This window comes from Suricata suricatta, chromosome 8 (assembly GCF_006229205.1).
Source record: "Suricata suricatta isolate VVHF042 chromosome 8, meerkat_22Aug2017_6uvM2_HiC, whole genome shotgun sequence".
Lineage (NCBI taxonomy): Eukaryota > Metazoa > Chordata > Mammalia > Carnivora > Herpestidae > Suricata > Suricata suricatta.
This window is the reverse complement of record NC_043707.1, coordinates 3,870,960-3,887,529: the sequence shown is the minus strand read 5'-3', so window position 1 is coordinate 3,887,529 and position 16,570 is coordinate 3,870,960. Positions and strand designations below refer to the sequence as shown.

At 55.0% G+C, this 16,570-nt stretch overlaps 1 protein-coding gene across 1 annotated transcript; it reads left to right on the top strand.

The window, feature by feature from the left end:
* The first annotated feature begins 6 nt into the window (after nucleotides 1-6).
* On the top strand, nucleotides 7-8,100 carry NAGPA (N-acetylglucosamine-1-phosphodiester alpha-N-acetylglucosaminidase). Its single transcript, XM_029949071.1, has 10 exons — nucleotides 7-190; nucleotides 1,104-1,243; nucleotides 2,160-2,268; nucleotides 3,310-3,438; nucleotides 3,926-4,131; nucleotides 4,236-4,283; nucleotides 5,311-5,439; nucleotides 5,634-5,765; nucleotides 5,851-5,914; nucleotides 7,322-8,100. The coding sequence occupies exons 1-10, from the start codon at nucleotides 75-77 to the stop codon at nucleotides 7,530-7,532; spliced, it is 1,284 nt and encodes a 427-aa protein (XP_029804931.1). The 5' UTR covers nucleotides 7-74; the 3' UTR covers nucleotides 7,533-8,100.
* Nucleotides 8,101-16,570: the final 8,470 nt, after the last annotated feature.

The following is a 16,570-nucleotide window of genomic DNA, read 5'->3' as shown; positions in this document are numbered from 1 at the left end:
GGCGCCGCGCCGCCGTGGAGGAGACGGCGCGGGCGGCCGGCTGCAGCGTCGCCCAGAACGGCGGCTTCTTCCGCATGGACACGGGCGAGTGCCTGGGGAACGTGGTGAGCGACGGGCGCCCGGTGAGCAGCGCCGGGGGGCTGCAGAACGCGCAGTTCGGGATCCGCCGCGACGGGACTCTGGTCACCGGGTGAGAAAGCATGGAGCCGCCTTGTGACTGTCGAGGGCGGAGGACCTGAGATTTGGGTTGTAGCCATGGTGCTGTTTCGGGTCATCTAACAAAGCTGAGCCTCCGTGTCCGTTCTGCAGAACGGGAATAGATACTTTCCTTGCAGGGTTTGTTCGTCTCTCCCGAATCACTGAGCGCTTTTGTGTCCGGCAGTGTGCTGCGCGCTCGGGAGATAGCCGTGAACAAGTAGTCTTTGTCTTCACGGACTTCTGCCATCACTAGGAAAAAGAAACAAAAGCCAGGGAAATAATTAAGATAAAGTTAGATTGCTTACATGTAAAGAAGCCAGGAAGAGGGTAAACCATTGTAAATAGAGTATGGATTTTAGGGAGAGTGAACGGGAAAGGCCTGAGAAGGTGACCTCCGAGTTGCAATCTGAAGATTAATGACAAGTTAGTCAAGGTCAGAACTGGAGGAAGACCGCTGCCATCAGAAGGAACAGCAAATGCTAAAGTTCAGAGGCACATACAGGTTTGGTTTGTGTGACGGACTGAAGGAAGGAGTAAAGTATCAGAGAATGAAAGGACTGACTTTGGTTATTTAATAACTTGCTCTAACCGTGGCTGTAGACTTACATTGGAGGGACCAGATTAGAAGCAAGAGGCTAATTAAGGGTTGTCAGTAGGCATCAGGTGGTATTTTGGCCAGAGGATGGCCTAAGAGATCAAGGGCTATAGGATGAACTTGAGATGTGCTGAGGATGGCTGTAGATGTTGGATGAAGTGTTAACTGGGACAGGGAGACTATTTACAAGGGCTGCACTAAGGACCCGATGGCTCCTGGGAAACCAGGAGGAATCAGGCAGCCAAGCCAAGGAGGGAAGGATGGTGGGACCCCTGCTGGTAAGTGAATCTCTTGCCTCTTCTGTGTCCAGGTACCTGTCTGAAGAGGAGGTGCTGGACACTGAGAACCCGTTTGTGCAGCTGCTGAGTGGGGTCGTGTGGCTGATCCGCAATGGAAGTGTCTACATCAACGAGAGCCAGGCGGCCGAGTGTGATGAGACGCAGGAGACAGGTTTGGGGTCCGGGCGCGGCCCAGCCCTGGTGAGACCCAGGACCCTGGGCTGGTGTGGGAGGCTGTTCTTAAGTCGTTGAGCAAGTACTGTTCTAGGTGCAGGGATCCGTGGGGATTATGCTAAGTAAGGTCCCTGCTCTTGGGGAATACTTTGAGAAAGGAAATAGATAGTTTCTATTGAAACGATGTGGTAAGTGGTAAGTGTTTCTTTTCTGTTGAAATTAAGATGAAAGAAAGTGGCAAGTGCTTTCTTTCTAATGAAAGGAAGTGGTGAGTGCTGAGGACGAAAAATAAAGTTGGGGGAAAGGAGCTTTGAATCAGAATTCCGATTTCTGGGGTGCAGTGCCCAAATCTGTGTGTTTTAACAAGCTCTCTGGGTGATTCTGATGGGCACTCCAATATGAGAAGCCCCGAGATGCAGAATACTGGGGTGGGAAGGGATGCAATGGCCCTGATGTGGAGACAAGCTGTTTTAGACTGAGCAGTCAGGGCAGGCCTCACTGAGGAGGTGCCCAAGACTGGAAATAGCAAACCACAAGAGGAGCTGAGGGGAAGCACAGTCCAGCCAGAGGGAACAAAAGGTGCAGAAGCCCTAAAGCAAAAAGTGGCTGCAGGGTAGTGAGAGGTGAGCCCCCAGAGATGAGGTGGGAGAAGCAGGCCAGGGCCTTGGGTATTTGTGAGGACAGTGGAAGCCATTAGAGGGTTTTCCCCTGGAGACTGATGTCACTTAATTTACACCTGGGAAGAGCAGTCTGGCTACTCTGTGGAGACTGAGTGGGGCGGTGTAGACGGGAGGCAGGGAGATACGGATCTAAGTGAAATGGTGGAAAGTTGCATTGGACTGGCGGAAGCTACGGGCAGAGCCCAGGAGGCTTCCCCAAGGATCAGGTGATCAGCTAGGTTTCTTCTCTTGTAGGTTCTTTTAGCAAATTTGTGAATGTGATGTCAGCCAGGACAGCAGTGGGACATGACCGGAAGGGGCAGCTGGTGCTCTTCCACGCAGATGGGCAGACGGAGCAGCGGGGGTGAGTGCCGGAAACTGGGAATGCCAGGCCTGGACTGAGTCTGGCTTTGAGGAACTTCAGCCCACTGACAGCTGATTCCCACCTGCTCCCCAGGGGATGTCCATATCCATTGGCCCCCTGCCTTCCCGTGCAGAGTCCCTGGGTCTGCCCCATGTCTGAGAACTCCTCCTCTTCTACACTCTTCCTCTCCGTCTCCCCAACTTAGGCCTCCTCTCTCTTGAGCTCCAGATGGGATAACAGGAAGTAATTACAAAGTTAGCAGGGAGAAGACCCCAGCTCTGCCGTCCACTAGCTCTGTGACCACAGACAAACTGTTCAACCTCTCTGAGCCACAGTTTCTTCCCCTGTGAAGAGAGTGTATTCGTTTGTTATTGCTGAGTAACACATACGCACAAACAGCCCCCGTTTGTTAGCTCACAGTTCTGTGTCTGGAGGGCTCAGCTGGGTTCTGTGTTTGCGGCATCCCGTGGACAAACGCAAGCTGTTTGCCCGGCAGGGCTCTCACCTGGAGCCTCAGGGAAAGAATCCTCTTCTCAGCTCATTTGGGTTGTTGGCAGAGTGTACTTCGTTGCAGTTGGAGGACTGAAGTCTGTACTTCTCTGCTGGTTGTTGGCCAAGGGACCTTCAGCTCCTTCAGGCTGCCCACCTTCCTTCCCATGCACGTGTCCTCACTGTCTTCACGCCAGCAAAGTCATGTCCAGTCCCTTCATCCCCTTTGTATTTCCAAAATGTCTCACTCCACCTTCTGCCCCCAGGCAGGGAAAGGTGTGCTCTTAAGGGCCCTTGTGATCCCATTGCGCCCACCCAGGCAACCCAGGACAGTGTCCCTCCTTGCAGACGGCGGAGCTGCGTAAGATAACACTGTCGTGGGAGTGATGTCTCATTATATTCACGGCTTCCAGGGATTAAGACCGGACATTACTGGGGGGAGCCCGTTTAGAAATTTGTGTGCCGTAGCAGGTGTGATACCGTTCACCCTGGAAAGCAAGACCAGCTGGTCAGCTGGTGGACATGGTCAGCATTCATACTCTTATGCTGCAGCGTTAACCTGTGGGAGATGGCAGAGTTTTTGCTGAAACAGGACGTGGTCAACGCCATCAACCTGGATGGAGGGGGCTCCGCCACCTTCGTGCTCAACGGGACCTTGGCCAGTTACCCATCAGATCACTGGTAAGCATGCCAGAACCCCCTTCTTGAGTCCGGGCCTGTCACCAGCTGTCTCATTCAGCAAATGTTGAGCACCTACTATGTGCCAGGCCCCGAGGATTCAGCAGTGAGCGGGAAGAGCTGAGATCCCGGCCTCACGCTGCTTACTAGAAGAGAGTTGAATCATACATAATGTATGAGTACCACCCACACCAGTGAAAGGGGATTGATAGGTCAGGAAAGATTTCTCTGAGCATAACAGACCCTGAGTTGAGATCTAAAGGTTGAGGAGGTGGCAAGGCTGGGCTGGGAGATCCTTCTGGGCAGAGAGAGCAGCGTGTGTAAAGGCCCTGGGGTTGGAAGAGCTTGTCAGGGTGGGATAAACCTATAAACGGCTGGAGAAGGGGCAGCAGAGAGATCGGCAGCCTTCGGGGGCTGCACTAGGGGTAGAGGGGTTAGCTGGGGGTCGCCAGCACCATGGCCTGTCTTCACTCACCGTGTCCCCCTGCAGCCAGGACAACATGTGGCGCTGTCCACGCCGCGTGTCTACTGTGGTGTGTTTGCACGAGCCCCGCTGCCAGCCACCTGACTGCAGCGGCCATGGGACCTGCGTGGAGGGGCGCTGCCGGTGCACAGGGCGCTTCTGGCAGGGTGCTGCCTGCGACCAGCTGGACTGTGGCCCCTCCAACTGCAGCCAGCACGGGCTTTGCACGGAGAGTGAGTGCGGTCTCTGGGGAGGCAGCTGTGACCGGGGCTCCCCGCTCTCGCTGCCCTGGCCCTGCCTGGGCCCTCACCTGGCCCTCTCGGTCTTGTCTTGGCAGCTGGCTGCCGCTGTGAAGCCGGATGGACAGGGTCCAACTGCAGTGAAGGTAAAGGCCACCGGGCCAGCTGCCTCCCCAGCCCTGGACGCGTGGGGACAGGGCACGCGCTGTGGTAGAGCAGCTGCTTTTACCACTCCTCCTGTTTCTTGGTCCTGCCTGACTGAATCACTGCATTAACGTCCTGCAGCGGCCACAGCAAACTCCACAAACTGCATGGCTCAGAACAACAGAAATTTATTCTCTCACAGTTCAGGAGGCCACCCCTGCAAAACTCGTGGTGTCTGCAGGTCCTGGACTCCCTCTGAAAGGTCTAGGGGAGGCTCCTCCCTGCCCCTTCCAGCTCCTCGTGGCTCCAGGCTCTCTCTGGCTTGCAGCCAAGTCCCTCCAAGTCTCTGCTTCCTCTTCGCACGGCCTTCTCCATGTGTCTGTCCATTTCCTTACATGGACCCCAAGTCATTGGATTTAGGGCCCACCCTAAATCCAGGATGCTCTCATCTCTTAAGATCATTAACTTAATTATATTTGCAGACTATATTTCCAAATAAGGTCATGTTCACAGGTTCTGAGCATTAGGACTTAACCTTTGGGAGGACATAGTTCAACCCACTGCAACCACCCACAGTTTGAAATCCTTCGGGGCTTTCCTTTGAGTTAGTGGAAGAAATGAGCTCCTCAGCCTGACCTGCCAGGTGCTTTGGCCCCTCCCCCACTCACGGACCCAGCTCTGGTCCTCGAAACCCCAGCTTAAATGCCCCGCCCTCAGGAGCTTGCTCGCCCACCCGCTCTGGGGATCTGCTGCTGCACTTGGTCCCATCCCTCCTGCGCTTGTCCTCACTTGTACTTCCACATCTGCTTTCGGGCTCGCTGGCCACCTGCCCATCTCCACAAGAATCTCCACGAGTGCATAGCCTCAGGGCCTTCCTTGAAGTAGAATTCTCTGTAACTTTCTGTTGGAATAATATGGGAGCCACCAGGGCTCTTTGGGGTGACCGACATCTGTCTGCAGTCTTGTTGGCCCCCAGCCTAGCAAAGGCAGGGCTGGATTTTGAAAAGATTTTTCCTCCTTCTCCCCCAGCCTGCAGCAACGGCTCCTTCGGGGAGGACTGTGCCATGAAGTGCCAGTGTCAGAATGGAGCTGCCTGTGACCCGGTGGGGGGGACCTGCACCTGTGCTCCTGGTTTCACTGGACACACCTGTGAGCAGGGTAAGCTGGATGGGCCCCAAGTCAGCCCAGAAGGAAGTGCCACCCATGAGCACCTCCAGGGTCTAGCCTTGTGGGGGGATCCTGGGGAGCATTCGTGCTTCAGCCCAGCTCTGCACACACCTGGGGCCCATCCCGTCCATGCAGAGAGAGGCCCTGTCACTGAGGCCTCCTCCACTCCTGCCTCCTCTCCACAGAGTGTCCCCTAGGCTGGCATGGGCCAGGCTGCCAGAGGCATTGTGAGTGTGAGCACCAGTGTCCGTGTGACCCCCAGACCGGCAGCTGCAGCCTGGCCCGGGCGCCAGCCCTTAACAGCATCCTCTCCCAAGGTATGGCTCCTCCCAGAGCCCTGGGGGAGGGAGGGGGCATAGTCCTTCCCTCCCAGCCTCTCAGCCTCTCCCTGGTGTCTTACAGTGAAGCAGTGTCTCCGGCCGTCTGAGGCCACCCTGAGGACAGGAGGACTCTCCCTTCTCACCGGGTAGGAGATTCGGGGTGGGAGGAATCCCCTTCCCTCCTCCCGTGAGGTGTGGCCTCTGCTCAGGGACTAGGCAAGGCTAGAAGCTGGCCGCTGGGCACCCAGGTGGCGTTTCTCCGATTTGAGCACAGAGAGAGTCACAGCTGATGCTCACAGCCCCTGAAGCGGTCCTGGGAAATGGTGAGAAGGACCCCAGTCACCGCCCCCGTTGGAATCGAGTGGGGCAGGGCATGGGGCTCCTCTCCCTGGCTGTGAGGCTCACGAGCTGTTTTCTCGGCTCCTGGTCCAGAAGTGCCGAGCCCCGAAGCATTCGGTACTTTCTCAGGCAGCTCCCTGTGCTCCTTGTGGTGGGCTTTATCCCCGTTTTCTAGCGCAGTGGGTCTCAAACCTGACCTCCAGGAGGGTGTGTTCAAAGAGGTTGCTGGATTCTCTCTCTGGAGTTTCTGCTTCAGTGAGTCTGGGTGGAGCCCGAGAATCTGCATTGCCAGTGCCATCCCAGATGATACTGACACTGCTGCTGTGGGGACCCTGCCGTGAGAACTTCCCAAAGGTAGTCCTCACCTCATAGTCCAGCCCCGGGTGCTGGCCTGGACCCGCCCCGATTGGAGGTGGGAATCAGGTGTGGGTATGAATGAAAAGCTCCTGGCCTTGTTCTGTAGGACAGCCTCATCAGTAATGCAGATCCCAGGTCCCTCCTGGAGGGACACAGTGAGTCTGGGGTGAGGGTGCGGCTCTGAAAGGCCAGAGCAGGGAGAGGGGCCCCCGGGAGCACCCTGGCCTCAATGTTAAGTTCAGGCTCCTCAGGTATGAGACTGAGCTCTTCGACCCCAGTGCAGACATAGAACCCGTTGGCACCTGCCAGCGAGGGAAGGGGAATCATGGGGGTCTGACGACCACACCCCTCTGAGAAGTCCGCTCGTGACTGTTTGCGTTGAGGGCTTTGGCCACAGATGCACATGAAGGAAGGCAGTGATCATTGCAAGTCCTTGCCAGCTCCACGGGATGGAGGCAGGGGTGCTTTTCTCCCCACTCTGTCTGCTGTGAGGTTTCTGGAATGGAGACCAGCCTATGTAGTCCGCCTCAATTAGATCCCCAACTGTATTTTATTTGGCCTGCATAATTTAAAAATTTTTAAGATTTATTAGCAACGTCTGAAAGTCGGTAACCTTGATGTTAGAAATTGTTTTTCACTATCCGGGGATGTGGCGGTGCTGGCCTGCATCCCACATGGTGACTGTCCCCGCTAGAGCGTGTGTTTGGAATGTGCCCCTGGCCCTACCAGGCCCGTTTTGCTCCTGGACAGTCCTTGGAAGCCCCGACTTGGTGCCTCTCTTCCGGTGGAGGAGAGGGAGGGAAGCCTCTCCCGCACCCTCCACCAGCCGCCGATCTGGCTTTCTCTTCTCTACGCAGGACCACCTGGCTGGCCCTCACCTTGGCCCTCGTTTTCCTTCTGCTGATCAGCACGGTGGTGAACGTGTCCTTGCTCCTGGGCTCCAGAGCGGAGCGGAGCCGGCATCTGGATGGGGCCTACGTTTACCACCCCCTGCAGGAGATGAACGGGGAGCTGCTGGCAGGGGAGAAGGAGCAGCAGGGGGATGCCCACAACCCCTTCAAGGACTGAAGCTGCCCGATACGGTCGTCGTTCTGCAAAGGAGGTTTCAAGGCCTCTGACCATCTGGGTGATCTCAGCCCTGGTGCAAGCCAAGCTTCTGATAGCATCTGTGCCTCAGCCCCTCATCTGGCCCTGGGCCCTCACCTGGTCACCTGCCGTGACCCGAGCAACCCTCGCGGTACAGTGCTCCCCACAGAGACCCCCTCCTGCCCTGCCTGCCTGTGTCTGCTGCCCGTGGGGCCTGCGCCGCTGCCAGAGAGCCTCCGGCCTCCTGAAGCAGGAGCCGCTAGCGATGGAACTCGCCGTGACCGCACCACGACCGAGTGGCAGGGTCCAGCCAGTCCCCCTGGGCAGGGGTGGATTAAAGAGACAATGGCCACATCACGGGATCCTTTTCCACAGACGTCATCTTGGAATTTGCCACTTGGAATTCTACTTCCTGTCATAGGAAGCTGCTTGGAGGGGACGGGATGAAATCATGTTTACAAGCTCTCCATTTTGGCATCCGGCCGCCAGGAGAGGTTTTCTATCACTTGAATAAATTGATGTAATAAAAGGAGCCCCGGGTGGAGTCTGACTCCTGAGTTGTGGACTTCTGGTGGTTCCTGGGTCTTAACTCGTGGGGTTACTGCACCCGAATTGGGTTGTAAAGAGGCAGCCCAGGTGCTTCGAGCCCCCTGATCTGTTTGCTTAATCCAGGGCTTCTCTCTCAATGGTGCACACAAGTCACCTGGAGATACTGTTCAAGCGCCGATTCTGGCCCAAGGTGGGAGACGAAAGTCTGAATCTGATGAGCTCCCGGGTGAAGGTCTGTGGACGCTGGGCTGTCTGGACCACATTTAACAGGAAAAGGTTTGGTCCACACTGTGATTTAATAGTTACCAGCATTTAAAAGTCAAGAGATTAACTTCAGATTTCTGCTTTTTTTAAAATGTTTAGTTTTGAGAGAGAGAGAGAGAGAGAGAGAGACGGTGTGCAAGCAAGGGAGGGGCAGAGAGAGGGAGACACCGAATCCGAAGCAGGCTCCAGGCTGTCAGCACCGAGCCCAACGCGGGGCTCAAACCCACAGACGGCGAGATCATGATCTGACCCAAAGTCAGATGCTGAACCTCCTGAGCCACCCACGTGCCCCTGGTTTCTTTTTAAAAGAGGGGAAGCCGGCAGCCCCCCGCCGATGCCTTTCCAGGGCACCATCTTGCCAGAGCTGAGAATCCACAGTCCCCATCTGGGCCTGCCTTCACCAGCTCATCACCGCCTCAGCCGTCTGTGGTCTGCCGATCCTGTGAGTATCCGAGTTTGTAACCCACGGCCCCAGAGGGTCTCCAGGAAGTGCCTGGCAGCCCCCTCCCCACCCCACCCCGCGGATCTATATTACAGTTTTAGCAGATATTTCGGGGTGAGGGATGCACTCTCAGCAGGTCCTCAGATAGACTCGTACACATTATGAACTGAATATGTCTCCCCAGGATTCCTGCATTGAAGCCCTAACACCCTGGGCCCCACCACCCATGTGACGGTATTGGGAGGCGGGGCCTTTGGTATAATTAGGTTTCGATGAGGTGGTGCGGGGTGGTGCCCTTGTGTTGGGATGAGCACCCTCTCCACAGTCTCCCGGTAAACACAGCAAGCTGGCAGCTGTCTGCAAGCCAAGACGTGGGACCTCACTAACTGGATTTGCCGGCACCTTGACCTTGGACTTCCAACCTCCAGAACAGTGAGAAATAGATGTGTGTTGTTTTTGAGCTGCATGGTGTATGGTATTTGTCGTAGCAGCTTGCCTCAGAACCCCTCGGGGTGCTCCCTATAGATTCCTAGACCCTCTGCCCCTGAGACGGAGCGGACGGAACATGGTATAATCTAGTAGTTACCCACGCTGCATAACTGGCGCACAGCTTGGCAGCTTAAACAACAACCAGTTATTGCTACTTGTGGAAGAATAATTCGTTTTCATGATTCTCAGGCCAGCTAGGGGATTCTCTCGACGTGGGCTGGGGTCAGTGATTTCCGCTGGGCTCCTTGGTTCGCCTGCAGTCAGCTAATGGGCCCACGGTGCGGGGGAGGGGACTGGCCTGGGGTGGGCGCAGCTGAGGACCTAGCACCACCTGGTGCCTCCTCCTCCCGGAGGCTGATCAGGCTTGGGGTGCCGGTGGGGACTGCGCTCCTGGAAGAGAAGTGTGCAAGGAGTGAACCTGGGAACTGGTGTGACCTCATTTCCACCATGTTCTGTCAGCTAGTGCCCAGACTCAAGGTGAAAGGAGACAGACTCCACCCCTTAGTAAGAGGAGATGCAAAGGGACGTGAGTCCAGGAGGCTAATCTAGCCCATCCTGCGCTCCTCCTGCTCTACTGCTGGTCTTGCTTCACTTCAGAAAGGAAGAATTTCGTTCGAGAAGTGAAGTAGCACAGGCCAGTTTCCAGACTCCCAAGTTCCTGGAGGGATGCGTCTGTGGGTTTGTGTGTGTTTCTGCCTCTCCCCCAAAGATGGAGGGATGGACGAGCTGAGAGCCACTGTGTCAGCCTGTCCTGCTCCTTCCAAGATGCTACGTTTTGGTTCTACCGTGGGAGCCACAGACCACGTTGTCAGTATCCTTGGGCATAGCTGACCCTGCACCTAGTGAACCGTCACCCTAAGGCAAAGGTTGACCCCTGGCCAGGCTGCTATAATTTCCAGCTCCTGGCTCAGCCCCTCTTCTGGGTTTGTGACCCAGGTTGGAGGGAAGGGAGGGGTGGCATTCACAGCAGGTGCAGGCATTCGAGGGCAGCTGCTGATTCAAGGGACCAAGCAAGTGCTTCATGTTTTAACTTCTCCTTCCAGGAAGGCAAACAACCGGCTTCACATGTTCCTCCAGGGACTTTGTGTTTCAAGTTCACCTGCAAGTTTCATTGTGTGTTTTACTTTCCTTTAGCCCACAGCTGGCCCCTGGGCCGCTTTCATGTTTGGCCTCCCGTGTTCAAGGGTAGGAAGTAGTGACGGGAGCTTGGAGGAGTGAATCACAGTGGCGTACTCCCAAGACTGTTCCCAAGTGTGGATGCAGGTCAGAGGGTATTCCCCAGGAATGTTCTATGATTGAAGCCCCTGTCCCAGACCCACTGCATCAAAATCTCAGGGGCAGAGGGTCTAGGAATCTATAGGAAGCACCCCAAGGGGTTCTGAGGCAACAGGCGGTAGAAACCCTGGTCCAGAAAGCTCTGACCTCTGCGGAGGGCATCTCTGTCTGTCTTTGGCTGTGCTGGCAGCTGAGTTGGGAAGGTACAGTACTGTGTATGGCTTGGTGGATTTTAGGCCAGAGGGAGTTGAAGAGGGTCCATGAGGGGTCCCTGGCTCTGTGACTGGGATGCTTTCACCCTCCCTGTTTGTATAGGGGTGTCCATCATGCCTGCCCACATCTAGTCCCTGTCCTTTTAGTAAATGCCCTGTCTTCAGCTGGATCCGTCCCACCAGCAGAACCTGAGACAAGGAAGTGAGGGAGATAGTCTGCTTGGGAGGTGACCCCAGAAAGCCCTGGTGGGGGACAGGGAAGTGAGATGGGGAAGGAAAGGCAGCCAGTACACAGTGCATTAGTGAGTGGCTCCCACTGTGGGCACCCAGGCTTGACTGCCTGGGGACTCTGGGAGGGTGAAGGAAGCCTCTTGGAGTTGGGCTCCCTGTGGGGTGGCTGTCAGCCGACACCCTCATCTTGGATGCAGGGCTCCTCCTGGGGGCTAAGTCCCTGGCACTCCAGCCTGGCCTACACGGCGGCTGAGTCTGCTTCAGCAACCAGAGGTAGCCTTGAGAAACTTGCATTTCCTTCCATCCAGATGCCTCTCAGTGGTAATGAGAATGCCCAGGGAAACTGGGCAGGACACAGAGAGCCATGGCCGTGAGCCTCCCTCTCAGTGCCTTTCGAGTACTACCCCTCTCCCATTCTCTCTCCTTGTGGTTTGGCTAGTGCCGTCCCCTCCCTTCAAGTCCCAGATGGCATCAGTGGGTCAGAGATTGGCATCGATCCCAGTCAACTCATGAGAGCCTACCCTGGAACTTCAAGAATTTGGGGAAAGACACTCTTGTTGGGATTGCCTACCTGCCAGGGTGTGGGCCACATGGAGGAGAGTGAAGCCAACATGGAGAAGAACTAAATAGAATTAAGAGAGGGGACATGATTTAAGGCCCTAGATCCAACTATACCTGAAGCTAGTATGATTTGGGGGCCAATTATATGGGCCAGTAAATCCCCATTTTTACTTGAGGCACTTTGTGTTGGTTTTGAGGGTCTTTGGCAACCCAAAGAGTCTGACACCCATAATGCACTGTTCCAGGAGAGGCACATTTTGGACTTAGGCATTTGTGAAGCTTAGACGGGACATGGACCCAAAGCAGAAAAGTGTTTGAGGTTCTGTTAGCTGCCTCTGGGCGGGGGGTAGGGACCTGTGTTGACACAAATGTACAAGAGCTCAAGTCCTCGAGCTTGGGGACTGCTGGTTGGGGATTGACATGGACTAGTTATGGCAGTGCAAGGATCTCTTCCCCGGCTCCCTCCATGGCAGTGATGGGGCGCCCCTGGGCACAGAACGTGGACCAGACTTGGAACCCCCAGGGTCCTATGTGCCGGGCAAGTTGCCATGGCGACATGTGGCTGCTGGGATGCTCTGTATAAAACCTTAGCATCGGGAAAGACTCCAGCACAAGCCTCGAAACCTGGGTTCAATGAATGGGCTTTCAAGGGCTCATAGGAGCCCTGAAATGGAAACAATTCAAGTGTGGTGCCCACAGCTTTTGTTGTATTTGCAAAAGGGGATTTGTGTCTCAGAAAACTTTGGGCTCCTCGGAACTCTTAAGTCAGAGGTTTCAAATTCTGCTTTTCGCTTACCATGTTCCTCAGCAAAGCCTTGGTGGGAGAGGGAGGCCCTGAAAGGAGGAGGGGGAGGTGGGGTGGGGAGAAGTTTAAAAGCCACGGCCACCTCGGATATCCCTGAGAGTTACCTGGTGCATTTCCTTCCGACTCTTTCCAGGCCCTGCCCAAACTCCCGACAGCCTCTGGTGCCCTGAGACCTGCCTCCATGCAGACCCCGGAGGTCTCCTTGGGATGTGGCCTCTGGCCTCAGAGGGAGAACTGGTCCCAGACGCAGCTTCTGAGCCACAAGGGAGCCCTGGTGTGTTCTGCTCTCTCTGGGCATTTCCCGCCCCCCAAGTCCCAGGAGGCTTCCTGGGAGGCGATTCTGCCCAGACGGACGTCAGCAGTGAGTCAGGGCTCAGATCTGATCCCAGCTGGCCTGCCCCAGGGATCTCTGTCTTTCTCAACACCCAGTGCATGTAGGAGTCAGCTCTCTGGTCCTTTGAGAGCTCTTGCCCATAGAGAAAGAAATCCATGGAAAAGTCCCAGAGGATGAATGCTTACACTGTACCAAAGCAGGCAAGGGCTGCTTCCCCTCCTTCAACTGGACATGTTAGGTGGGGCTGGGTAACTGAAGCCGGGGTAGACAGGTGGCCCCTGTGCAGTCACACAAAAAAGCCACACCTCCTCCCTCCCCCCAAGTGATAGTCTTCGGCCTCTTGCTCCAAAACAAGAGCACCTTTTCAGAATCCCATGATGTGTATGGCAGCCAGCACCCCAGCTCCGTGTCCCGAGGAAGCTCGCAGGAAGGACAGGTTGTGCCCTGGATAAGGCCCCACCCCCTTGCCCAACCTCAGGACTGCGGCTGTCTTTGGGAAATAACGCGAGGACTTGGGTTAAACCTAGGGAACAGGGCAGAGTGGCCCAGAAAGATAGACAGAGGTAGAATCCAGAAACCCACCTTTGAGATTCCAAGTCGGCAGTGCTGAGTGGGCCCAGGGATCTGCATTTCATACCACTGATAAATTGCACACGTTTCTGCTTACACGTCCTATGCATACGCATTGGCGTGGGTAGTGTCCCTCCAGCATTAATGTCCACGGAGAACCTTACAAGGTGACTTTCTTTGACAGTAATCTTTGCAAATGTAATCAGTTAAGGATCTCAAAGTAAAATCATACTGGATTTAGAGTGAATCCTAAATCCAGTGACTGGTGTCCGTATAAGAAAGGAGACACACAGAAGAAGCCATGTGAAGACAGAGGCAGGGATGGGAACAATGCAGCCATAAGCCAAGGGGCTCCGGGAGCCCCACAAGCTCAAAGAGACAGGACGGATCCTCCTTAGTGTCAGGAGGGAACACCTGTCAACATCTTGATCCCAGACTCCTGGCCTCCAGAACTGTGAGGGAGTCCATTCCTGTTGTTTCCAGCTACCCAGTTTGTGGCTATTCATAACAGCAGCCTTAGAAAACTACTGTGTATCTGTGCTTTATATATAAAAATGTGATAATTTGTGTGGACCCTCCCCTGGCCCCCAAGAACCAACTTGCAATCCCTTGAGGGTGATACCACGCATGTTGAAAATGCTTTCGGGTCTTCTAGACAACAGCAGAGTCATTCTTGAACAAGCCCAGGGAGATCTCTAGGGTTTCAGGAAGTAGACAATTGAGGTATACCCAAATCTAAAACGTTTAATGCTTTTGGTTGGAGCAAATGATCAGGCGAACAAGGAACATCATGTTTTCCTGGCTGAAATAGTGTGGAGAGCAGAATTAAAGTAGTCTCATCGAACAATTCGTTTTACAGGAGAAGCAATTCCAGAGCGCGGGGTTGGGGTTGGGGGGAAGGTCTCAGCATCCCCTTCTTTCAGCCTGTAGAGAGAACATTCTCCAGCTAGTTGGGGGAAATGTCACTCCAAATGATGCTCTTCCAGATTAGTGGATTTGCCCAGAAAATGCAAGTCATTTCTAAATGGGAAAGTAAGAAGGAAGTAATATCCTGACACCCACTTTCCTCCGGATGCACAAGGTGCTGAGCCTTCTGTCCCATGAAGACCAGTAACAGGCGGGCATCCTCGGGAAGGAGTCTGGAGTGTTTGAACAAGAAGCCTTAAATCATCAGGCTAACCTCTGACGTTTGTCTTGTGCTTTCTGTGTGCTGGCCACTGGGTTGCGGACTCCACAGCTGCTCTTATTCACCTGCTACAACCCAGTGAATGAGGTAGGCGTGTCCCCCATTTTACAGATGAGGAAACTGAGGCACAGGGGAGTTAAGTCACCTGCTGGAGGTTACACAGCTACTGAAAAGAAGGCTGGGGCTTGAACCCCACCACGTCTACGTTTTGAGACCCAGGCTTCTAAACACAGTGCGTGGGCAGGGTCCTATTGCTAGTGGGTTGTCTCTGTCCTGCTCACCACAGGTTAAAGAACAAGACAGAGAAAGAAGCCAAGCCAAGGAGCTTCCAGTGCTGGGGTCTAGGGAAATACAGAAGTCAGGAACTCAGCAGCCCTTCCTTAGATTTTTAATGTCAAGCCTCCCAAGGGTAGGAGAAACCTGTTTGTTGATTGATGATGCTCCAGCATGGACCCCAGAGACCTCCCGCAGTGAGGGGCGGACTGCAGCAGATGTCACCGTGGCCGTCTGCTGCTCCTGTGGCCCAGCTCTCCTTGCCCTGGGATAGCCTGCCCTCCCCTATCATGCTGTTGCTTCTGGAGGAAATGTCAATCCCAGGACCCCCAGCCCTGTGGCTGGTTCATCTGTAGGAGCAAGCACTCGACTGGTACAGGGCCAGCAGAGCCTTCTGTGGGATGGGCCGGAACGAGAATGTCTCTCAGCCTTAGAGACTGCGAGCCCTGTGGCTGTACGCTGGGCCGCTGGCAGCCTCCTTTGCCACCAGGTGGAAGAGAGCATCGGGCCAGAGTGAGAAGAGATACAGAGCCAGGAGGCCTGGGTGAGGTTGAGAGGGTGAACATGGGAGCCTGAGGACACTAGGCTCCTGGGTCCAGCCATACCTGCAGCAAGCCCACAGTCAGCCATCCCAGTTACGGGACCCAGAGAAAACTCCCTCTGTTGCTTCAGAAGTGTGAGCTGCAGCTTTTCTGAGGGAGGAAGGAGGAGCTCTCGAGGGGAGAACTAAGAGGGTCTGAGTCCCATCCCTCTAGGCTGGGCTGCTCACAGCAGATCCAGATAACCGTTGTCACGCCACGGGTAACCCCAGGTCAAGGAAAGGCTTCTCCTTCCTTCCCTGGTGCTATTCCTAGATAGTTAATGTGCGGGGAGTGCCAGGGCAGCCTACCTGAAAATGCTGCTAGGATACACCTGGGTTTTAGAGGCAAGCTGGAAATCCATCACAAGACAGGTGGAACTATCACAGATTCCTCAGTGATAAATGCCTGGTGGCCTGGGAGCAATTAGCTTTGAGAATGTCCCCAGTCTCCCCCTGCCTCTCTACCTCCCGTGCACATGCACCTGGATGCAGGATGCTGTTTTGGGTGTTGTTCCTGTACCTGAGGAGCAAACAGAGCCGGGTGAGGCTCCCTCCCTGCAGGGGGAAGGCTGTCTCAGGCTTGCTCATGCTGAGACTGCATGGAGGCATGGACGCCCCGGTGGTAAGCCCACCCCCTGGGCAAGGCCAGCGACTGGAGGTATTGACCAGAGACGACCCCCAGCTGTAAGCAAGGCCACCAGAGAAGCGTAACACTGAGTCATTCCACCCCAGACTGGCCCCCCAGCTGCTGACGGAGCCATTCCAGCAAGATCCCTCCTAGGCTGATAATGTGAGGGAGTGAGGTGGACTAGGTTGATGGAGGAGTGAGGGCTGGGGTGGCCCCCGTCCAGGGGACACAGTTGTCTTGCCTTTACATGACAATAGTGGCCCCATTTTGCCAACCCTCCCAAATGCCTAAAGGAAGCTGGACATCCTGATTTCTGTGGGAAATGCTCCAATTTTTCAATCTATCAGCAAGAACAAAAGCCATATCAGACCACAGTCTGCCGGTTGGTGACCTCTGACTCATCACCTTTTTGGGAACTCAGGAAAGGACAGGAGAAGTGTCCTCAAGCCCCAAGGATACCCAAAACTCTCCCATGCATGAACTCAGGGAAACTATCAATCGCTGCTGGTTCCAGGGGTCAGATTTGCCCTAGGGCAGACACAACAAGGTCACAGCATCCTCCTCCCGTAGGGGACTCTGGATGCCATGTTGAGATCCTGGATCCAGCCTTACCTGAAGCAA

Bases quoted from the DNA above. Each gene is read 5' to 3' on its own strand.
- NAGPA (XM_029949071.1), top strand. From the start codon at position 75: ATGGACACGGGCGAGTGCCTGGGGAACGTGGTGAGCGACGGGCGCCCG. The intron at 5,440-5,633 runs GTAAGCTGGATG...TCCTCTCCACAG, and splicing joins TGGACACACCTGTGAGCAGG to AGTGTCCCCTAGGCTGGCAT. The intron at 5,766-5,850 runs GTATGGCTCCTC...GGTGTCTTACAG, and splicing joins TAACAGCATCCTCTCCCAAG to TGAAGCAGTGTCTCCGGCCG.